At 36.9% G+C, this 24,805-nt stretch overlaps 1 protein-coding gene across 5 annotated transcripts; it reads right to left on the reverse strand.

Moving 5' to 3' along the window:
• Positions 1–2,804: 2,804 nt before the first annotated feature.
• LOC143459989 (uncharacterized) lies at positions 2,805–24,109 on the reverse strand. 5 transcript variants are annotated; one of them, XM_076957321.1, is made up of 20 exons: positions 23,866–24,109; positions 23,123–23,282; positions 22,114–22,283; positions 21,068–21,119; positions 20,360–20,527; positions 19,389–19,558; positions 18,780–18,831; positions 18,066–18,233; positions 17,661–17,831; positions 17,055–17,224; positions 16,881–16,929; positions 16,088–16,230; positions 15,889–15,963; positions 15,532–15,646; positions 15,338–15,427; positions 13,351–14,234; positions 12,885–13,275; positions 6,018–6,116; positions 3,754–4,019; positions 2,805–3,372 (listed from the first exon to the last, which is right to left on the reverse strand). In XM_076957321.1, exons 2-20 carry the CDS (start codon positions 23,274–23,276, stop codon positions 3,112–3,114), a joined length of 3,648 nt encoding a protein of 1,215 aa, XP_076813436.1. In that variant the 5' UTR covers positions 23,277–23,282; positions 23,866–24,109; the 3' UTR covers positions 2,805–3,111. The 5 variants fall into 5 exon arrangements, with proteins under 5 accessions (XP_076813436.1, XP_076813435.1, XP_076813438.1 ...); XM_076957320.1 differs by having other exon boundaries at positions 12,885–14,234; positions 23,866–24,108; XM_076957322.1 differs by lacking the exons at positions 2,805–3,372; positions 3,754–4,019; positions 6,018–6,116 and adding an exon at positions 6,172–7,795 and having other exon boundaries at positions 12,885–14,234; positions 23,866–24,108.
• Between the last annotated feature and the right edge of the window lie 696 nt (positions 24,110–24,805).

A 24,805-nucleotide genomic window follows, 5' to 3' on the forward strand; every position in this document is an offset into this window, starting at 1 on the left:
GCAATGTAACAAGCAAAAAGTTTTGCCCAAAGGCAAAAGCCTTTGTGTCTAATAATAAACAAAATGGGAACTTTATCATTTAGTAATTTGTATGGACAGAATTAAGCAGCTAACAGCATAGTCACGCCGTTTGAGAAATGAGAACAAATATCATCGAAGCAGAAGCAAAACAAGTCATCAATCACCAATCGCCCTCGCTCATATTGCTACAGCCGCCAGTGAAGCCGGTCATTATGACAGAAGTGTTTGTTGTGTAATACTTCACACAAGTAATACAGCAACAAAATAAATTTGTCATAGTACCACCCAAAGTGAAAAAGTAGAAAAAAAGCAAATATATGATTATATAATTATCGAAATTTATAGACAAAATAATAAGGCCTAGTTCGTTCCTGCAGAAGTGCAGAGAGATTTTATAGGTTGTAGACTATCTAGCATTTACCTGTCCGAGTTAAATGAAAGGTTTCTCGTCAAAGATTAGCAAATTAGCGACCTATAGGCTAGCTAAGTAATTTTCACTCCATAATGCGTGTTGTCATATAATAAACAACTTCCTCTCAAATGGGGAAAACGTAAAGAAGCCTAGCAGTCATTAAATGACGTGTTACAAAAATTTTGTCGCTTAAAATGAAAACTTAACTAAAGATGCTAATAGTTGCGCTGAAGGAGAATGCCGATAACTTAAAAACTTGTCAGTGCGAACAGATGGGAATGAAAAAAGCTAAATACTGCAAATGCAGTTGTTGATGCCAGTTAACAGAATCTGATCTGCCACGTTCAGTCTTAGACATTCAAGGTCAAAATATATCATCTTCTGTCGCACTTAAATCAAATGTTGGTTCCAAGAATCTTTTAGTCACAGAACTGACGTATCCGGCGGATTATAAAGAGAAGCTGCCGACAGGGGGAGGCCGTTAATGTGTGATTAATTAAAGAAAATAATCTAAAATTGTTTCCTTATACTAACCCAAAAACCAAAAAGTGCGAAAATTGAAACGGTGGTTATTTGCATAGCATAGCTGTGTTGGGTCCTTATACGTTACCTTGGCAAACATGAAAGTGATGTAATAAACTAAAAACGTAAAGTCAAGCGAAGTTGACCTACACAAACGTTATTTTGTGCTACCACAAACAATAGTTTACCAATTCTATTGAAAAGTGTTTGTGGACGTTCATTGAAACATTGAAATTCTGCAGATGGCAATGAATAACGGAGACTTTATAAAAAACAAATTTTGTTTAATATAGAATGACATTTTGTAAAAGAAGCAAAAATGCTGGTATAGGAAATACATAGATTTGAGCGATAAACGAAATTAGAAAGCCAGCTTTAACAAATGAAATTATTAATGATATTAGAAATCAAATTGATGTTAATTTGCTCATAACTAAGGAGGAAGTTGCACCATTGCACGTGGAAATGCAGCAGATTATCAAAATAATACAACAAAGCACAAGAATACTCAAGTGCCAGCTGCTAAAATGTTTTGCAAAGCTTGAATAAAATACAAATTTCAATTGAAAATTGTGAAATTGAAACAAATGCATTCTTCAGTAGAACTGGCTCACAGTGATTAAGAAAATCGTCATTATGAGCAAATGTGATGTCATTACAGGCGAAGTTTAAAAAATTGGCCACAGACGACCCAACAAGGTGATTAGCAACTTTCTTTCAAAAATTTCAGTAAACTCTCAAATAATCGTAGAATTTAATATTTTACACAACCATCATTACAATTAAGTTACAAGAAATTATCCACCTTCGCAATTCGTAAGTTGATACTATCTTGAAATATATGAATACAATGGAAACATATGACAAGCGAGTCATCGTCGTATACGGCGTTTCAAAATTGTAACCTGTATCATAAGTTGCCTAACTATATTACATGTAAAAATGACAAAACATTTTGTCATTTTTAGTTACTTTAAAATGTTTTTCAGTTGTAAGAACGAAACCAAAAAACATTTGGTCGGAATAGGCCAATGCAGGAAATTAAGAACCAACTTTGAAACACCTTTGGCTTGCTTTGAACATAATTCAAAATTCGGCAGCGGAATTGGGGCGGCATTTTTTGCTTCGGCACATGGAAGCCAAAAACCACGTCACTGTTTCAACGTGCATGAATAGACGTCACGTGGTGGAAATGAAGCTCCACAACTTAAGGTTGTTCCAAGGCACCCGCGGTCCTTAACCTGCCTCAGTTCGCAAATCGCCTCAAACAGCTTTCCGGTAAATCGACCACATGGTTGAGAGTCAGGATTTCAAACTCCAACAAACTCAACTCCAGAAAATATTTCAACACCCATAAACACTGTTACTTTACCCAACAAATAAAAATCCACCGAACAATTATTTTGCAATAAATAAGGAAACATAAGCTTGCTATAAATTAATCACCGTTTCTGGCAGCAGAGACCTAGTACCTGCCAAACCATCTAAAAGTTATCAAGTACATGGGAAATGACATTTTTTACTAGAAACTTGCACAATCACACATAAATATTTAAATGGGCTCTTGCCGCCAATTTCTGAAAATGTTCTGGGAATAACTACTCAGTGGCATTCTATATGTACAAGAATCTTGGGCTTTACTACTTTTTCCCGTCATTGTCCGCTGGCTGATGTGTGATTTTTCTACGTAATAATGATTAGCATTCGTTCCCTCACTGACCATGACCAAAAATTTAGGATAACATTGACCAATTTGAAAAATTTACTATACTTGGGCTATACTATACTATAATTTACAATACTTCTTTAAAAATTATAAACATTTCTATTGATGCAACAACAACTCAAGAAAATCAAAATTTTTTTATTATGACGTAACAATGAACATTGTACTCAACATCGGGCTAAAAACAAATCGATAAAAAACTAATAACAATAAATTTTAAAAATTTCAATTCAATTTTGGAAACATGGCTTATTTATGACATCACACGGATCATTCTTTTCACTTTGATTTAGTTTTTGTTTAATTTAAGCGGTTGTGTCGCAACTTTCAAAACAACTTATGAAATGAAATTGTTTGAGTGCCAATGTTTGAATGATGCCAAGACACATATCATTTAGCGCTTCTTGGAGTTTGTCTCGTTCATCCCGATTCACTTCTGTGAGCGAAGTGTGGTGACATCATCAACATCAACTTTCAACCTGGTTTGAAGCTTGTTCAACGCTGTTTGAAGTCGGTTTCTTTGATCCTGATAAACATATCGCCATCTTCCCTTAGCAAATCGCCCCCTTCCATCATCACCAATGAAGCGATCCCTCATCCAGAGATCATCTCTCACGACTCTCAACAACCCGATGACGTCATCCATGTTTGATGGTTGCAGATAGTTAGCATTGATATCCATCTCTCCAATCTAGAGTTGAAATATTTGTGATGACGTCACCTATAACTTGGTCTATTTCGGTTCAACTCAGTGCTAATGACGTCGATGCACAGATTCCATCTTGTTATAACATGCTATGTGCGTGATTTATATAGAAAAGTAAGGAAAATATTTTTCATTTGTGGTACTGACTCAAGTTGTAGATTCAGCTGATTCGTTATGTTTGTTTTTAAAAATGTTTGAAGTTAACTACAACGTCGTCGTTGACGTGTCAACTATAACTTATAGCTATAGGCTTATTTAATTCCGCATCGTTTAACTGATTATTACTTCATTTTAGATTTCAAAATAGGTATTATTATGACATTTAGACAAAACTGAAATAAGTAACTGATGTAAACAACATCTTACTTGTCCTGGTTTCATCTCTTTTATGACCAATGCGATCTCGTGAAATGATTTCGCATCCAGGTAACAGCCGGCCAGACTGAGCTGATCCAATTGCTTTGTGACGTGTTTCATGACGTTCAAGAACCCAGGGACCAGGTTTGAATTCATCTGCTGCGGTAATTGGATTGTTGTTGGAAAATGCTCTGCTGCTTTGGTTGCGATGGAGGAATCTTTTCCTTCTCCAACGCAGGCGTACAGGTCGAGTAGTCTGGCTGTGTGGTCTTCATCTACAATATATAAACATAACACAATGATCAAACAGCTGCTGTTGTATCAAATAAATTTGAGAGTTTTAACAATTTAATAAAATATTTACAACTGCAGATGAATATTTAGAACAAAACTCAAGGAAGCTTCAAATAAAAACCAAATTTAAACAAAACTAGTTAAAAAAACTGGAATATCAGCTAAAAGCTAAAAGCAACCACTGGGATACAGGCTAACAAATTAAAATTACAAATACCTAGAGATGGCTAATTTCAGAAACTGTCATAATTGGCTCATAATAAACAATAAAGGTTGCTCATAGTAAGCTTATGGGCTAGTATTAAATTCACAGGGAAAATTGGTATGCAGTAGATTTACCTAATTTCAGAATTAAAAATAAGCATTAAATTATCTCAATGTTGACAAGTCATAGGATTAAAAAAATGTATGGCGTTTCAATACTGGGAGCTCGATTACACAAAATGAACAAATCATTTACACTGGAAGACATAAATGTCTTTGCAGTGATAAAAACCGCTGATACATATCTTCTGAGTTGCCACTCAGAAAAAAGAAACACAATATTGGCTTGAGGGGCAACCACGGTTAATTATTCTTACTTATTATTATTTAACTAATTCTTACAAACCATCCAATACACGTTAGTACCAATAGAAAGAAACGTTTACACACTGAGCTGTAATTCTACCCATGTACTAAAAACTCAAAATGTTGGCATCACAGTATAAAGCAAATCGTAATCATCCAAAACCACTAAATCTGTCTGGCAAATCTGCTCTCGATGAAAACATTTTGAAAATTTTGTTTTTGTGCTTGTGAGCTTTATACATAGTTTTGTATTTTTCCCAGACGCTCTATAGTTGGGTTCAAACAAAGTCATCAGCGCTGTTCGCTGAGCGAACCACAAATCAAAAGTAGAACAGCAGAAAACTCCTGCAATTTCATCACTGACACCGGCGCCCAGTCCATTGAAGTCCTGTTAGTCAGAATTATCCGGCGATGACTTAATCGCCAGCGAACCAGTGAGGAGTGATCCTTCTCAACTATGTACAGATGGGGAGTAGCAAATTCTGTGGGTTGTGAGTGTGGTGCGAAGACACCAACCTTAAACCATGTTATATCCAACTGCTCTATCTCTATCTACCTCGTATCCCACGGAATACATGGCTTACAAGTTTTGGATAAGAGCACGACGCAGTAGCTGCTCAACTCATGTCCCGACATCTAACCTGGGAGGCTGAATAACATCCGGCTCGAACAACGATGAGGATTTGAACGTAAGCCTCTAAAATTAAGGACAAGGTTACTTACGGCACTTTGTCATCAAAATGTTCTACGTTAGAGTCAAAATCAACCTTTAAAAACCTCAGCAAGGAAAAAGAAGAATCCTACACTAGCTTCGTCCTGATAAAAGACACTGTCAGTATTGTGACTAACATGGAACATGAGTCCACAACTTGCTGGAAGAATGGATGTATGTGGGTAATAAGGTGAAGGCTCTGACCCACAATCAATCTGCATCGATCATATCGATGTGGAGTTTGTGTCTTCTTTCAAATATCTAGGCTCCATCATTACCAAATAATGACAATTTAAAGCCAGATATAGACTGGCAAGACAACCTCACAGCAGTTGGTCAACGCATACAGACGTGTTGCTCTTCTATCAACACTGTATGCAACTTGGCCTCTCACTGCCGCACTGGCAAGCTCAATAAAAGAGTACGACAAACTCAACACAGGCAAAAACGAAGAGGAAAACTAAAAAAATTAAGACTCTTGTAGCATCAGGAATATATATGAAAGAACAGAAGTTAGTAAAATGCCACATTTTGTGTCAAAAATCTGGGAAAATTCTCAAACAAAAACTCAAGATCTTGAAGTAGAAGAAGGTAAATACCTACCATCATAAAACTTCCAATACTGTCATTTTCCATAGAATTAGTTTTATTGCCTTGATAAAATGATTTAACTTAGTGCTATCAAGTATTGAAGTACCTGTTGTAAGGTTGCTGTTAAAATTGTTGACACCTTCTGAACTGATCGTTAACTGTTGAATAAGATTTGTCTTCAAAATTTCCGTTTTCTCTTCAAGATCTAAAAACAAATAACAAACACTTTTCAAGCTAAACACACATGTTACAAATTATCACACATCAGTAGCCAAACAACTGTTAGTCCGACATAAAATAGACACAATATAAACAAAGTCACAGCCATAATAGGGCTGGAAATTTGCCGACTTTGCTTAGAAATAAATAAATAAATGGCAATGGTGGCATGATAATGGTGAAACTATTCAGTTCCAAGCAAGTAGAAATAAAGTATTTGAGTAAAAGTAAAAGAGTATTTGTATTTGAGTAAGAGTAAAAGTACTGAAGCGATGAAGCAGAACATCAACGAAATAAACAACTAAAATACAACAACTAACATCGATTTCATGGTAAAAAACAGCTAATATTGCGGAATCTAATCATAGGTGACCAGAAATAAAAAACAATAAAACAAGTCAGAGATATAATTGGACACTGCCAATAATTGAAGTTTTGAGATGCTTGCCATTTAAGATTTCCTTTAAAAAAATTACAAAAATAGCAAATTTTCCAACAAATTAACCAAGAAGTGTCAATAGCAAGTATCAAAACAAATCTGCAAAATGCTTGTTACACGCATCACTAGATTAAAAGGTTTAACAAAAAGTTCTCATAGAAATGTAATACATTTACAAAGCACATTGTAATATTGCATTATTACCCAACAAGCATTGGCTGGATCTACTATTGCACTGTGTCAAAAATTTTGGATTATATGAAGATAAAAACAAAGAAAAAGTAGAGCACTTCACTATACATAAGTTGGGACATGCATGAAAATATATAAAAAGAACAGTACAATAAAATACAGTAAAAAAACATGTTCATTGCTAAAACAAGTTATACTTAAAATAAAGTATTTAATACGTAGTTTTGTAACCAAAACCTTCTTTACCAGGAATCTTCCCGCTTAACGGCTAGTCAATTAGCTCTGTCTTCTTTATTCACATTTAATGGCATATCTCTTAGGTAAAAACATACGTCCTTCTGCTATATCACCCAAACGTTACTGCCCACCACCGTCGCCCAGCCGAGCACAGTACTACACCGAACAAATTCCATGCGATGAAGGAATCAACGTGGAACGTAAAACACGATACTAATTTAGCCCTTGGGGTAACTACGTGAGACGTCACAAGAGATTTGATAAAAACAGGTGTACAAGAACAAGTAAAAGAACATAAACAACTAAAACACAGCAGCATGTGAACATGTACAAAGAGACAATACAACGCGGATAAATCGATGTATAAAACGTGACGGTGACAATGCGAACAACGTGTTGATGCGAATAAAAACGAATAAAACGTGACTGATATAAAAACGGTGTATACAAATACTTCTCGTGACATCGCCCCCCCCGTTCAGTTCTTTTTCGTCCCCGGAAAAGTTATTCAATATCCGGGTAAAAACGTGTTTGTCTTCGAGCTCGCCGTGGCGGTAGGTTTCTTTCCGTCATGGCCGAAGTGGTCTCGCTGGGAATGGGGCCGTTCTCTTCGAGGGCAGGTTGGCTTGTCTCCATTGTCTCGTTATTGCCCTCTTCTGTGATCCTGAGTTGCCCAACTGCCGAGTCTTCTGGTCCTTGATTACTGGATAATCGCTCAGTCGCGCTCGTGTTGATTGATGTAGCCTCGGGTTCTCCGGCGGCGGTATCCGTTGAATTTAGTGGTATGAACACCAAACCTTCAAAAGGAGAACAGTGGTTAAAGCAATTATCCGGAACATGATCGTACGGGAGTTGATTGTCACGCTTGTCATCACTATGAACCCTTAATTTCATTCTGTTAAAATGGACCGTTTGCTCTTTGCCGGCTTTATCTTTGATAGTATAAGTGGGATGTCGCGCGTTCACTACCGTGAAAGGGCCCTTCTAAGGAAGATGAAATTTGCGATATTCTCCCTGTGGGACCACTGGGTCTTTCAGCCATACTTCTTTCCCCACTTCAATTGGTAGCCCCCTTTGTCGTTGGTCGTAGAGGTCTGCCATCTTCGCTCGTTGTTTCCGTTGCGTTTCCCGCACTGTCTTTTCTGCAATCTTTAACCGCGTTTGTAAATCTTGAATAACCGACGTTTTCAGCACACCACCGGTCGGTGTACCCAATAAATCCGCAGGTAAACGAAGCGTACGACCAGTTAATAAGAAATGCGGCGATACACCTGTGCTGTCGTGGACGCTCGCGTTATAGGCCGCTACGACGGCTGACAAAGCTTGATCCCAACTACGTTGATCCTCCTGTACGTAGTTTCGTAACATGGTGATGATAGTCTTGTTGTTTCTCTCAACTCCCCCGTTTCCTTGTGGATGATAACTTGTGGTCCTTGTTTTCGAACAACCCATCAATCGTAATAGTTCTTTGAAGACCTCGCTCTCAAAATTCCCACCCCGGTCGCTGTGGATAACATCTGGTACACCATGGACTGTGAACCATCGGTGGAACAAGACATCCGCTGTGGTTTTTGCTGTTTGACTGCGCATGGGCCAGGCCCTTACATACTTGGTAAATAAATCGCACGCCACCAAGATGTATTGAAAACCTGATGATGTCATAGGTAGAGGTCCCACAACGTCTATTTCTACTCTTTGCATCGCCCTATCTTCTGTGGACGGAACCAAACTCGCCCTTGGCTCGGCCGGCGGTTTCTTGTTCCTTTGACATACATCGCAGTTTCGGCAATATTTTTCGGTGTCCTGTCTCCAACCAGGCCAATAAAATTTTTCTTCTACTTTGTGGCAAGTTTTCGTCAACCCCAAATGAGCCCCGCCAAGAACGCAATCGTGTAGTGACTGCAAAACAGACAAACGCATAGGTTCCGGAGTTATAAGTCGATAACAGTGTGTTCCCGGTAAACTGCGATTACTATTTGCCCAATAGACGGGGCCGTCAAAAGTGTGTAAACTTCCAAATTGGGCCCATAGATGCTTAGTCAGTCTTGACAAGTTTTTAACGTGTTTGTACAGAGGTCTTTTCCCCAACTGTAGCCATCTCAAAGCGGGGGCAATCTCTGCAAAGGCGTTCTGATGCTCTTCGGTCCACTGAAATGTCTTGTTCTTCTCGGTGAGCTTGTGCAACGGTGAGGCAATTTTGGCATAATTGGGAATAAACTTCCTATAATATGATGTCAGACCCACAAACTGTCGAACGTGTTTCACGGTACGAGGTATCGGCCAATTCGCGTCTGCCTCTACTTTCTCGGCGTCACACATCACGCCTTTCTTAGAAATTTCATGCCCTAAAAACTTCACCGACTCCCGAAAAAGAGAGCATTTGGACGGTTTCAGTGTCAAACCGGCTTCTTCCAGTCGGCTTAAAACGTCGCTTAAACGAGACATGTGCTCCCCGAATGTGCGACCATACACTATCACATCGTCTAAATATGCTAAAGCGCCGCGCCACTCCAATCCATTTAGAACGATGTGCATCAATCGTTGAAATGTAGCTGCCGAATTGCTGAGACCCATCGGCATAACGTTCCATTCATATAACCCCATGTGGGTGGTAAAAGCAGTAACCTCGCGGGACCTGTGATTCATGAGTATTTGCCAATACCCTGAACGCAGATCCAGGGTAGAAAAATAAATGTTACTCGACAATTCGTCCAGGCTCTCGTCGACACGTGGGATTGGGAAACTGTTTTTTTTCATCAGGTCATTCACGCGCCTGTAATCAACACAAAACCTCAACTCGCCCGATATTTTTCGTACAAGAACAATGGCGCTGGACCAAGGGGATGTGGATGTGCGAATCAAGCCTTGCTTCTCCATTTCCGTGAGGATTTCTTCCACCTGGCGCTTGTCTCGAGGGGGTATTCGACGATGCGGTTGTCTCACAGGGGCGTTAGTCCCAATGTTGACATGGTGTTCTATCAAGTCGGTTTTACCTAGATCGAACTGACTGGTCGAAAAACACTTCCAATGCTTCGCTAATAAATTGAGTACTTCGCGACGTTCACTCTTAGACAGCTTCGTCCCTAAATCTACGCCTTCTTCAATAGCTTGCAAGTGATCACGCTGGGGTTTAAAACGATGTTCTTCTACCGACGCCACGGAGCATCTTTGGTCGGAGTTCACAATGCATCGGTTATTATTGCAGTTACACGTGGAATTTAATCTCGAAACTAAAGCGCACGTGCCGGGCTGGTAAACATCACCTCCGCCGAATACAGAGACTGGGTGTAGGGTGGCGACCCTGGTTCCGTTGACTAATCTGACTTCGTCATCACTGAAATTAGCCAATCGAATGGGGACCTTTCCGTTATGAACTTGCGTGAGGTAATTACCCGCTAGTACCCCATATTTATCATTCAATCGGAGATTACCTTCGACTAGTGCCGGAAACTCAACGTCGGGCATCTTAAGCATCGGATCCATACAAAATATGCCGAAAGTACACACCTCAGTGGAAGCGGGGACGATCAGGTCTTCTACGATATAAACCTCGTTTCGCTGTAAGGTCACTTTCCCATCGAGCAGGGGTGTTGACGACGATCCGGCTTCTAGAATTTTGTCTTTGTAGCAGATCCGGCATTGGTGATGCTGAACAAAATCTAACCCAATGATGAAATCTTCTGTGAGTCGATAAACGACATAGATTTCGTACTCTGTGATCAAACCGGCCACTTGCACTGACAGAGTGACAAGGCCTAACACCTGTAGGGCCGTCCCGCTAGCCGTTGTTAACTGTGTATCTAACGTGGGGCCTAGTGTAGTACCCGGATTTTCTGACGAAACTTTATCGAACAAAGTTTTAGACATGAGTGATACACTGGCTCCCGTGTCTACCAGAGCACAAATGGGCATAGAACACAACATCACATTGACATACTTGCATAACCTTTTCCGGTATTGTTGTTGAGCGGGTGTTGCGTTGGCTGGAGCAGTCGGACGGGATCGATTCCAACTTAACTTTGATCTGTTTACATCAAATGCGTTAGTCTGAGGGTTGTGATTCGTAGCTAGGTTTTGACGGTTTGGACGATTTCGCCTAAATGAATCATATTTAGACGGATTTGTATTTGAACGTGGGTCGTTTCGGACCCTACATGTTTTATCGGGAGGGGACTTACGGTTTCGGTATCATTGATTTCTTCCTTCAGACGGACCCGGTGCGCGTGGTTTCCAATGGAGGCGATCCACGTCTCGTTGTAAAGTGTTCATTTGTGTTTTCACTGAAGACACAGTTTCGTCAATACTGGAAATCCGGCCTTGAATATTGTCATTAAACAACTTTATCTCACCACTTATCTTAGCAAGTTCATTCTTCATCAAGACAGTCGCTTCGTCCTGGCGGCTTTCGTCTCCATGTGAAGGTCGAGCGACAGTGAACACGTCTGAACACGGAGTCTTTTCCGAGACGTCCAGGGCAATGGCTCGGGCGCTGGTAGTGAAGAAGACTCTGCCGATCTCTAGGTCTGCGACTAAGGTTTCCGATATTTTGCGGTTTCTCAAACCCCGGATCAATACCAAGTAGAGTACCTCATTTTTTACAGGTGCTTGATCTGCACTGGCATATGCCATGTCACCCTGCTTCCGCAAAGCGTAGACGAATGATCGTGTAGATTCGTCCGGTTCTTGTACCCTATCCAAAAGGCTGTTTTTCAATCTGCTGATTTCCGCCTTTGATCGCCCTGCTCCTGAGGCCCTTTCCACCAACTCGTCGAATTCTAAGTCGTAGATGGAGGTATCTTTCCCTTGAATTTCCCAGACAAAGTCCTTATCGAAACTTTCAATGAGGAGGTGTTTCTTAAAATCTTGATTTGCCCTAATGCTGGCGCAGTAAGAGTTAAAAACTTTGAGAAAGTCTTGAAAGTCTTCATTGGACTTATATCTCGGTGGAGGTAACGTCACATTAAAAGCCATACTGTTGAACAATACCTTGATACCTTTTTGACTGCGGGATCCTGGCGCGCTCGCCAATTGTAACCAAAACTTTCTTTACCAGGAATCTTCCCGCTTAACGGCTAGTCAATTAGCTCTGTCTTCTTTATTCACATTTAATGGCATATCTCTTAGGTAAAAACATACATCCTTCTGCTATATCACCCAAACGTTACTGCCCACCACCGTCGCCCAGCCGAGCACAGTACTACACCGAACAAATTCCATGCGATGAAGGAATCAACGTGGAACGTAAAACACGATACTAATTTAGCCCTTGGGGTAACTACGTGAGACGTCACAAGAGATTTGATAAAAACAGGTGTACAAGAACAAGTAAAAGAACATAAACAACTAAAACACAGCAGCATGTGAACATGTACAAAGAGACAATACAACGCGGATAAATCGATGTATAAAACGTGACGGTGACAATGCGAACAACGTGATGATGCGAATAAAAACGAATAAAACGTGACTGATATAAAAACGGTGTATACAAATACTTCTCGTGACAGTTAAAATTTATCCCACAATGCAACTCGCCAGATACTTCCCTGCAACCATGGCACGATTCAGAACGAAATTGTGATAGATATATGCACATATATATATATATATATGGATATGCGCACACAATAAAGTGTTAGCTACAGATTAATTTTTAGGGTTGCACAATTTGCACTTAAACAAATAATGCCAAGAAAGAATAAAATGAAGTAAAGACATATTATTGACCAATGAGAAAATGAAGATATGAAAGTCAGGTGGGTGGCCAACATAAGTCAAAATACATCAACATACAAAACTAATCATGTTACTCTCTAAACCAATAAACAAACTAGGCTATGTTATTAATTATTCTCATTTAGGGACTATGCAAAAACAACCAATTACCTGTTTCAGAATTAGCTTCCAAATCAAGCAGGAAACCACAAACAAATCTTCTTACAACAGCCCAGTGGTCTTCAAACAAATTTTCCTTCACAAATGTTTCAAATTCATCTTTCATCATGTTGTACACAATGTGGTAAGCAGCAAAATATTCCTGAAAACTTTGATGACTGAAATAGAGCCTTGTGTTTTCTTGAACTTGAAGTACTCTGAAGCAATTGGTGAAATCTTTGCAGGTAAACAACTGAACTATGATGTCATGGACCTTGCTGGGATCTAGTCCAACATCTTTGAGTTGATCGACAGTAATGACGACTGTTCCTTTGCTGGTGGCTCGATACGCCAGTTTTGCAATGCTTCGCAAAAGTTCCTTTGACATCAAAATTTTGACATCCTGCACATTTTTAGAGTATTTCAAGTTGTCTTTAAGACTTTCAAAAAGTCTTGTTAAGGTAAACATTTCCCCAACCTTTGAAGATGGATCAAGTCCGGCTGATATGACAAGTTGAAGAAGAAGTGGATTGCGACAAAGACGGAGCAAATGGCGAGCTTCACTATTAAGTTTCCTCCATAACTCATCAGCATCTCCGCCAGCATATGCCCAAAAAAGTGTTTTCATGTCATGAAATGCCAAGTCATCCAATTGGTAAGTTGTAACAGGTCTCATGTTTTGTGTTAGAAATAAAAGTGAATGTGGCCGTGACGTTATAATTATATCAGATCTTGATAGGTAGTGTCCGCAGCACAAATTACTGAACAGATCTTCCACTTTACATGGAGTGTCGTAGTCCTGTTCCGGAGGCTTTTCATTTAATTTAAACTCTGCTTGGTCAAGGCCGTCAAACACAAATGTACATTTATGGCCATTCTTCTTGACCCAAGCAAAAGCATTGAAGGAGGTCTTCTTATCAAGTTCTGGGTAGCTTTTGTCAAAAAACAACTCCCTCACTGTCAGCTTCTCTGATTTATAATCCATGTTCATAAACTTCTTGTGGAACCAGACACGGTCAGTTTTTTTGTTTCCGCTTCTCACAAGTCTTTTGCTCAGGATTGTTTTTCCAGCACCTGGGATTCCCACAATAGATATCAAACGTGACATACCAGAATTTCTTAAGATATCTTTGAATTTAGTATTTCCCGCACGATGAAAATCTTTAGAGTCGTTGATTGAAGATGGTTCATATTTTTCTACTTTTTTAGCCAGTTCTCCACCGTAAAAATTTATTTCAGTGATGCTTGGATGGACAATTGGGATGTTGTCTTGGCAAAGTCCGCTGCCTTGGAAATGCAAATCTCCTTCACGTTCCAGATACCTCTCTTGACATTTAAGCACTTTGTCGATGGCTTTTTTCCCTAAAAATATAAAAAACTGTATCACACATGATTTGTCTTCATGACTGACATACAAAAACAGCAAAATGACACACATAATAACAAAACCCTGGGTCAAGTGAGTGAAAGTCCAAATTTGAAATTGATCTTAAGCAAAAAGTAGTTGCAAGAAGTTTAACGGACAGATTTTTATATGACACTTAGTTAGCAAACAGTTATTGCCAGAAATAATGCCGTAACACACAGAATCAGCATATGACATACATGTTGGAAATTATGATGTCACTACAGTATGTGCAAACAATATTCATGACTCAGGTGTTTGTATCAAGCATGAATAGGTGGTTTTATGTGGGTGACAAAAATAGATTAAGCTGATGTGTACTAAGTGGATACCAGCAACAGGAATATCTTATGTAAAGCCTTACCTGCCTTACAGTTGATGTATTAATAAGGGCAATGGTAGATGCTTAGCTACAGCTAACTTTAGCTACAGCTTTATCAGTTTTTATTCTTTATCAGGATCAGTCTTTAGGGTTGGTGCCAGCCTAGTCTTAAGTAGAGGTAGTTCAGATATCCATAATATTTACTGTCCAGATATTTGTGTTTCAGCTAACTGGTTAACGGCATGATAAACAGTAAGAACAGAGCAAACTTTTTGTTGTAATTTCAAAACACAGTTTGTTGATTGTAATGGCATCCAGGTACGACAAGATTTTGTTATTAAAAGTAACGTATCTATACAAAAATTCTAATTACTCTTGATGTTTGTATAGTATTTTGTTAATATATTTATACTGGTAATGGTAGTTGCTCAGCTAAACTTCACTGAGCTCAGTATTTAGAGTTGATGCCAACTCCTAAGCTAGTCCACCACTGTTACCATCCTAGATCTACATCTTAGTCATCAAGCATGTTATTGCTTTTATATCGTTGCTGTTTTACATTGTGTTGCCACAACCACCATTTAAGCCCAAACGAGTTAAAAAAAGAAGTGTTTGTTGGAAAAGTGGAGTTGTAAAGATCAACTTATGCAAAATAAACAATTCTCCACGTTTCCATTAATCGTTACCTTCTGCCACATACTTGCAAATTTAAAAATGAAGCAAACTACTGAAACATACCATCTTCATCGCTTACGACCACTTCATCATGTTGGTGTTGTTGTGTAACATTATATTGGTTTTGTTTGATATTGACATTTCCGTGGATACCTAAATCAAACCAATTTACAAAATAAGGATTCTTGTGCCATCAAAGATTTGAAAACGCTTTATGCAGAAAACAAAATTGAAAATGTCTTTATTTCACTTTTTACCTTGTATAAGATTTGAGTCTTGTATCTGGTTGTCACTAACAAGATTGGAGTAATTTGATGATTGCATATTTGTGCTTTGATAATTTGATGGCTTGCTTTCTGCACGATGCCTTGTCTAAAAAGAGTCATAAATTTGCAGATGAAAATTTTAAATATGACATCATAGATGAAAGGGTGCAAAGGTCATGCATGGTCATGTACCATTTGCAACATAAAGCTGTAGCGGCCTGGGATATGAATAATGATGTGAACAATTGTGGATAATAACTACGCTTAATGCTGTAATTTAAAAAAACTTGAATAAATCACACTGAAATATAATGCAGCATTATATTAATGCAGCATTATTAATGCTACCTCAGATTGCGGCCCTGGCTGGAAAAGCTGAGAAGCCACGGCGTCATATCTGTAAGCTTCGTGTGGCAAAAATGCCTGAAACATCAAAGTGAAGTAAAATTGTTACTCTTTAAAAAATTCAAAGCCACAAATCATTAAAAATTTTGTTGAACTTTAGTGAAATAATTTAGTGATGCTCTCATCTTGGTTGACAACTAACCATTGAAGAAAATCCTTGAAGATGCGGAATCCGTGGAACACAGTTTTGAGGATGTGAAAAGCTTGAAGGCAGTTGATATGATTGAAACTTCAAAGGTTGAAATTGGTTTTGTTTTTCATGTGGATGAGCGCTATAGTTAGGTTCTAGGAAAGAGAAAATAAATCCAGTTACAATGATGAGTTCGGTCAAATCTTATAACATATTAGCAACAAACAATTTGAGTTGTACCTACTGTAGAGTGTAGACCATAACTGGTTTAAGGAAATTTCGCCAAAAAGTTACTACTGTAGCACATGTTACACATTTCATTCAGTTTTATCTTTTTCACCATATATCAAGTTATATCAGTGACATAGTTTTGGTTGACTAAGAACTGGTAGCTTTGAAAGGGTAGGGTGAGTAGAAAAGTGAAACATAGGTGTAAGTCAAAAGTGTAAGTTCATTTGCAATATTTTAACAGCTTTAACACCACAAAAAAAATCCTAACTTATCATGAACCATTAGACAGAATTTAGCAATAGGCTGCAACTACTCTGAGGTTACTTGGAAGCAAATTTTACGTTTGTTTAATTTAGCTAACTTGCTGCCCGCTCTATTAAGCAAAATCTGCTTGCAAGAAATCTCCAAAGCTAACCTTGCTCTGATAGCTCTGGCAAGTGCCATTGTGGGTCTTAACTAAAGCAATAACACAAAAATCCTCAGGTACCACACGTTGTTTATAAATTACTGCCTATTAAAGAACATTAAATGTCAAAAACATAATCTAAGCTAAAACAACACAAACACATCATACCTTGGGCATGCAGATGGCTGAAAGGCTGAATCCAACTTCCAGAAACAATCTACAAAACAGTTTTGCTAAATAAAAATATTATCAACAACGAATCTTTTAACATAGCTATGATCGCTTATAAGTGAAGTAACTAGTTACAGTCAAAAATAAAAATAAAACCCATTAATACTCTACCTGCTGCGGTGGAGGTTGCATAATTGGTGGATGCAAAGGATTTGTCCTTGGATGCCATTCATAGGGAGGTTGAGTTCTTGGCTGGTTCAATGGAAAACGACTCGTTGCAGGTTGTTGCTCATGTTGACGCTGAGTATAGTTACTTCCAAGTCTATGCATGCTGGTGGATGCTATATATAAGAAATAGTTACTTGTTTGATGAATTATAATTAAAGTTTTATTTGTTTCTTTCACAGTGTTGCATTTTCTTGTCTAGTAAATAAGTAGAATTTGTCAGCAGAAAAACAAAGTTGACTTAAGCATACTTTAATTTACATCGGGTCGTTATTCTTTTTGATTATTATCGTGTTAGAGACAACATTAGAAAACCAAAATAAAAGTGTAAACCAGAATACAATTAAATTAAAACTTGAAACAGAAAGTTTGAAACATGAGCAGATTAAGAACATAAGCAAAAAACATTACAACCAAAAAAACATCAAAACAAGCAAGAAGTGATGTATAAATTATTGGACAAGGTTAGAATGTTTGCAACTTATGGCAATTTTATGATAAATTACACGAAACCATATCTTATGTGAGAATGAGGGAAAGAAGCATTGATACCTTGCACTTCATGCTCACGTCTTCCAGTTTGTTGAGGATAAATAATAGTTGAATGAGGTTGCCCTAACTCTTGCCAAGGTTGCTCAGGTTGATTCATTCGAAAATAATCTGATGGTTGTTGTTCACGTTGCCTCAACTGATGATGATGTCGACTCAAATCAAAGATTGAATCTAATGACACAAATTTATATAAAAAAAGATAATATAGAAACATAAAAACAAACTATACATAGATGGATGTTTATATGGATATATGGATGGATGATTATTAAAGTCATATATCGACAAAGGACAAAAAATGTCACCAAAAGTACAATAAAATTGCAGTTTAAAGTTAAATTACTCAAACTCATATCTAATGTACCAACATATTACATAAAGAATGAGAGAAAGAGGCATTAATACCTTGCACTTCATACTCAGGTCTTCTTGTTTGTTGAGGATAAAAAATAGGTGAATGATGTTGCCCTAACTCTTGCCAAGGTTGCTCAGGTTGATTCATTCGAAAATAACCCGATGGTTGTTGTTCAAGTTGCCTCAACTGATGATGCTGACTTGAATCAAAGGCTGAGTCTAACAACGCAAGGTAAAAAAAAACAGAAAAACTTGATATACATATTAGAATGGATTGCTTTGTACATAGATTAGTCCTATCTTTAAAAATTTACAATAAACAAAACTATTCCATGAAAAATTTTCAGTAAATTAACTTTTGTGATTGTTTGTTTATTAACTTAAAATCACTTAAGATCAAAGATATAAAAAATAAGACCAGGCTGTAAATATGTCATCAAGCTAAGTTGAAATACTCATTGTTGAAATTGAGGTCGGAAGTCATCATTGATTTATGGTTACGATTCTGAATTAAACTGAATATTGTATTTCTCCAGGAAAGCATCTGTTCACAATATCCTTTAGGAAACATCCAACTAATAATTCTATGACATAATCAATGAACCATTGATGCACCAATTATGAGCATCAAAATTAAATTTGTTACGTGCTGCTTTTATCATGCATTTCAATTAAATAGAGGTCTGATTCATAAAAAACAACTGATACAAAAGACATAATTCCCAAACAATTGCAAGCATTTGATATGTCACACGTGTATCATACTTTGGGCTGCTTGCTGTTGGCCGGTGATTGGGGGTGGAAAACTCGGAATACGCTGCAAGACAGTTTATAGTAAATATTCATTATAAACTTTCTTGCATGCTGTATATGCCAAGTTAGAGTGTTGTCGGAGAAAAACTGACAATATAAGTTGTAATTTACCCATCCAAGAAGGTTTTAAAACACAAGTAGAATTAAATCATTTTATATAAAAGATTGTATTTGAAGCAACAAGTGCAGAAATCACATTTTACAAGTTAATTTGACATGTTTCGGGCATAAAAATTGTACTTCCTCAAAGAAATAAAAACAAAAACTCGACAAGTAAATTTTCACTTGTTTTTGAACCTCAACAAACATGAACAAATCTATGCCTATGACTTCACAATGGTCTATACATGCCAGGATGTCTGCGTACACATGAATAGCTATAAACAGTGGAAGTTTATTACGCTTACATCACAAACTATAATTTTATAACAACTTAAGATTAGTTCGTCAATTCCAGCAAATCATATCCACAATTGAGTATATACATGACCAATGTTAGTAATTATAATAAATATAATAATTAATAACAATTTAATCAATGATTTCAAAGATAAAACTAACCAGATGTGGTTGAGGTAGCATCATTGATGGATGGAGTGGAATTCTAGTTGGATGCCATCGACGAGGAGATTGAGTACTTGGCTGATCCGATGAAAAACGACTAATTGAAGGTTGATGCTCTTGTTGATGCTGAGTATGGTTACTTCCTTGGCCATACATGCTGGTGGATGCTATATATAAGAAATATGAGTTAGTTAGTTAGTTGGTAGTTACATGTTTGGTAGTTACTTGTTTGATTAATTATAATGAAAGTTTTATTTGTTTCTTTCACAATGTTGCATTTTTCTTTGCTAGTAAAAAAAATAGCATTTGCCAACAGAAGAACAAATTTGACTTTGATTTAATTTACACCGGGTCGTTTTTCTTTTTGATTATCATGTTAGAGACAAGATTAGAAAACCAGAAGAAAAGTTTAAATCGAAATATAATTGTATTCAAACCTGAAACGAACAGCTTGAAACATGAGCAGATTAGCAGCATAAGCAAAAAACATCAAAAAAGGAAGAAGTGATGTGTCATTGGACAGGGTTAGAATGTTTGGAACTTTTGGCAAAAATGCATGAAATAGAGCATAGACTTGCAACTCATTTTTGCTATGGTATGATGGTATAGTATGTATAGTATGAGTATAAACCTAGTATGATGGTATGGCATAGTATCATAAATATTAAAAAATCATTTATTTACAGGTCTAATATCACTTCTTGAAAAAAATTTTTTCGTCTTATTGCTGTGACATAATAAATGTGGAAAATAGATACAAAGTTTAGAAGCAAAATATTACCCTGCAATCATATAACTAAATTTACAATGTAATATCAAACAAAGCTATTAGGTGCTGCCTGACATGAAATCAAAAACGAGCATTTTCACATCGACAAAAGACAAGAATAATTCCCAGAATAACAATTTTATGATAAATTACACAAAACCATATCTTATGTGAGAATGAGGGAAAAAAGCATTAATACCTTGCGCTTTATACTCAGGCCTTCTAGTTTGTTGAGGATAAAAAATAGGTGAATGATGTTGCCCTAACTCTTGCCGAGGTTGCTCAGATTGATTTATTCGTAAATAATCTGATGGTTGTTGTTCAAGTTGCCTTAACTGATCATGTTGACTTGAATCAAAGGTTGTGTCTAACGACGCAAAGTAAAAAAAATGATATATATACATATTAGAATGGATTGCTTTGTATATAGATTAGCAATTTCATTAAAAATTTACAATAAACAAAACTATTCCATGAAAGATTTTCAGCAAATTAACTTTTGTGATTGTTTGTTTATTAACTGCAAATCACTTCAAGACAAAAGATACAAGAAATTAGACCAGGCTGTAAATATTTCATTAAGTTAAGTTGAAATACTCCTTGCTGAAATTGAGGTCGGAAGTCATCATTGATTAATGGTTACGATTCTGAATTAAACTGAATATTGTATTTCTCCAGGAAAGCATCTGTCCACCATATCCTTTAGAAAACATCCAACTAATAATTCTATGACACAATCAATGAACCATTGATGCATCAATTGTGAGCATCAAAATTACATTTGTTACGTGGTGCTTTTATCATGCACTTCAATTAAATAGAGGTCTGATTCATAAAAAACAACTGATACAAAAGACATAATTCCCAAACAATTGCAAGCATTTGATATGTCACATGTGTATCATACTTTGGGCTGCTTGCTGTTGACCGGTGTATGTGGGTGGAAAACTTGAAATACGCTGCAAGACAGTTTATAGTAAATGTTGATTATAAACTTTCTTGCATGCTGTATGTGCTAAGTTAGAGTGTTGTCAGAGAAAAACTGACAATATAAGTTGTAACTTACCCATCGAAGAAGGTGTTAAAGCACCAGTAAAATTAAATCATTTTTATAGAAAAGATTGTATTTGGAGCAACAAGTGAAGAAATCGAATTTTACAAGTTAATTTGACATGTTTTGGACATAAAAATTGTACTTCCTCAGAAAAAATATAAACAAACAAATGTTAGGGTGCAATAAACCAGTGTCATAATGACTCGAGTCACGTTTTTAAATTACTTGAGTTGAGTCAATGCTTGAAATGACTTGACTTGACTCGAGTCTAGAAAAGTAACTTGATGCAAGTCAATCCTTGTTTTTAATTTATTGACCCACTGAATTACGGACATCTTATTTCGTTGCGGACGATCGGTAAAAGGTAGTAAAGGTAAAAGCCAATGACATCACTTGATTTGACTTGCATTATATTTTAACTTGACTTGACTTGGTCCAATTAGTAATTTAACTCGACTTGACTTAATTCAACTTCCCAAATGACTTGACTCGAGTTTTAAAAAAATGACTTGATTACAGCACAACAATGAACATAATGTACAACGCAGTCACCACCAGTTCTAGAGGAAGACAAATTTCAAAAACGGAAAAGTTTTATGACGTAAATTAATAGAAAAATACAATGACACACACAAAAACTCGACAAGTAAATTTTGCACTTAATGTTTTTGAAGCTCAACAAAAACAAACAAATCGATGCCTATGCCTACACACTGGTCTATACATGCAAGGGTGCATACGCATGAATAGCTATAAACAGTGGAAGTTTAATAACTCCACTTTGTAAACACTAATATTGTAGGATAATTTAAGATTACTTCATCAACTCCAGCATATTTTACAATCAAGTATACACTTGACCAACATTACTAATCATGGACTTAAAAAATAAAACTAACTTCATATATTTGAGGTTGCATCATTGATGAACTCAGAAGATTTCTATTTGGATGCCATTGAGAGGGAGATTGAGTTCTTGGTTGGTTCAATGGAAAACGACTCGTTGAAGGTTGTTGCTCATGTTGAAGCTGAGTATGGTTACTTCCATGTCCATGCATGCTGGTGGATGCTATGTATAAGAAATAATGTATATATAATTCATTTAAATACTGCATTTATATGATTTTATCTTTTTGCTAAAGTACGATAAATTTTTTGCAGTACAATTTCAATGAAAGCTAGTAAAAGTAAATCGCATTAAAAGTGTGAAATACTAATTGTACCCATACTCTGAGTGTGTATTTACTTTGCCAACAGACCTTTCTCAAAAGCTCACTTGTGTCAACTATACTCTCTATTCTCTAACATTCTAACCATGACAATAGCAACTTCACAAGCTCTTTTGCCAAGATCACTTTCACACCTCAACTTATGTCTTAAGTGAAGATCTTGAAGGCCGGCAGTCAAGGTTCAGAAATTGCTTTCAAATTAATTTAGCACCGCTTTGTTTGATAACTAACTTAGATTTAGGTACAATGGTGCATAAATATAAAATGATCAGCTGATCACGTCTTGAAGCCAACTAGCATTACTGATACAAGCAGCAACGACAAAGACAACTAATGTCACAATATAGTGGAATGTGTGCCACCTTGCATATCATGGAATTACTAAAGTTTGGTGTCTTGATTTCATCCATTATCACATGGCATGTTGTCATGGACATTTTTGCGAAAAGCAAATTATGTGAACATTGGATACTTAAGAAACAATCTAATCAACCCATTCAACTTTTAAGTTAATTAGATTCCATCATCAAGCCATTAACAAGGCAGCTATGATTACCACACATTGACAAGAAATACAATTTTCTGATGACTACCATTATTAAAACAAGACAACAGCCTTACAATAATGCAAAGTTTGCGTAACTTCAAGCTGAACAATGTATTTCTTTACTATAACTACCTTGATGAACAGGATGATCATGCTGATGGTAAGGATGGTATCGGTGCGTGGAGTGATTCCTGTGGTCTCGATCTGGCCATCGAGGAGGAGATTGAGCACTTCGCTGGTTCGACGGAAGATGACTTGTTGAAGGTTGTTGCTCATCGTTGTTCATGTTGACCTAAATGTTATATTTTCTTGTTTTAATAACTACAAATAGCTTTTAGGAGTTTTATTTCAATAACAATCGGAAATTTTAACACTTTGGATAAGTTCATCGACACTTTATAGATTAGTATTTTATAAGTATTATCAGAAACAACTATTTGGCAATAAATTTATTGGTGTGTATTTATCCAACACACTAAAAGCAAACTTGTCAACTGTCATAGGCCATACTGAGAGTTTGGCACACGAGCACTTAATACTGCTTTCCATGAGCTTCAGTGCCGCACTTAAAATGCATTATTTTGCATTTAATGACTTGTACAGAACTTCTTTGCACTCAATTTCCAATTGATTTAAATTTTGAATAAGTCAAATTGTGTACATTGCTGTGGTATTGCGTATATCCATTGCATGAGAGCATTTTTGTGCAGTGGACTTATCATTTTTAATTGTTTGGCGCATCCAAGATCTTGCTGAAAGAGGCTGCAATACTGGCTGGAGGCTGTACTCTGCAGTTTGGGTCAAAGGGATGAATCGTTCTTCTGAGTCAGGTGGGACCAGAGTTGGAGCAAAAAAACAACAAATAGTTTACTCACTTGTTACGTTGGTGCTACTTCCCATAAAGCTTGTTGTCTTATTACAACAGATGTTCATAATTATATGTTAAACATTTTCTGAAGCAATTTTCATCAGTAATCAATCTTCATACATACTTCACCATATAAAAGTGAAAGCAAACAACAGTGGTGAACTGTCTCTGTGTGGCTTTGACCAGTTACATGCTAAAAATCTATAGATACAGATACAGAGATAGGCTAATTCTGTAATTGCAAGATAGGTCTGTACCTAGATTGTAATTTTAATTATTCTTTTAAAAACGATTTTACTTTTAATTATCTGTAGGCGGCAGGCCTATATTACAGCTGGGCGCTAACTTAATTGTTAGCCTAACAAAGCAAGGTAAAACATTTTCTGCTGTCCACAGAAATCTAAAACAGCAGTTAAGGCCATGCCATGCGCCACATTCCTATGCGCCAATAAGCAAAAGTGTTTGGGGCGTTTGGCTCGGACGTCATATCAACATGGTGAGTATGGCGCACAAAATTGATTTGCTTCGCATAAAGGTATAGGCCTATTTATTGCAGTGGTTCAATATCGTATGATGTAGCCTACGTTTCGTCATAACCTCTGGCAGCTAAAATTTTATTTAAATAAATCTGGTAGTCTTTAAAAATACTTCAATGACTGTTTGGAATTTGTTAATAAACAAAATCCTTGTGCTGACCACAAATTCTGCGACACCATCGGGAACAATCAAAATCATCACGCATAAACTGTTAAACATTTAAAATAGGCTATTTAAACTTTTTTACCTAAACAGAAACTTCAACCCGCACATTAATTATATTATGGTCATATTAATTTTAGCACAATTATAGAAGTTGTAAATTTGTCCTACTAATATTTTTGGGTGGTTGAGATGGTTGGGTGTTCAAATCGTGCAACAGTTTGCACGTACTATGCTGTGCAAGCTTT

This window comes from Clavelina lepadiformis, chromosome 5 (genome assembly GCF_947623445.1).
Source record: "Clavelina lepadiformis chromosome 5, kaClaLepa1.1, whole genome shotgun sequence".
NCBI classification, from domain to species: domain Eukaryota; kingdom Metazoa; phylum Chordata; class Ascidiacea; order Aplousobranchia; family Clavelinidae; genus Clavelina; species Clavelina lepadiformis.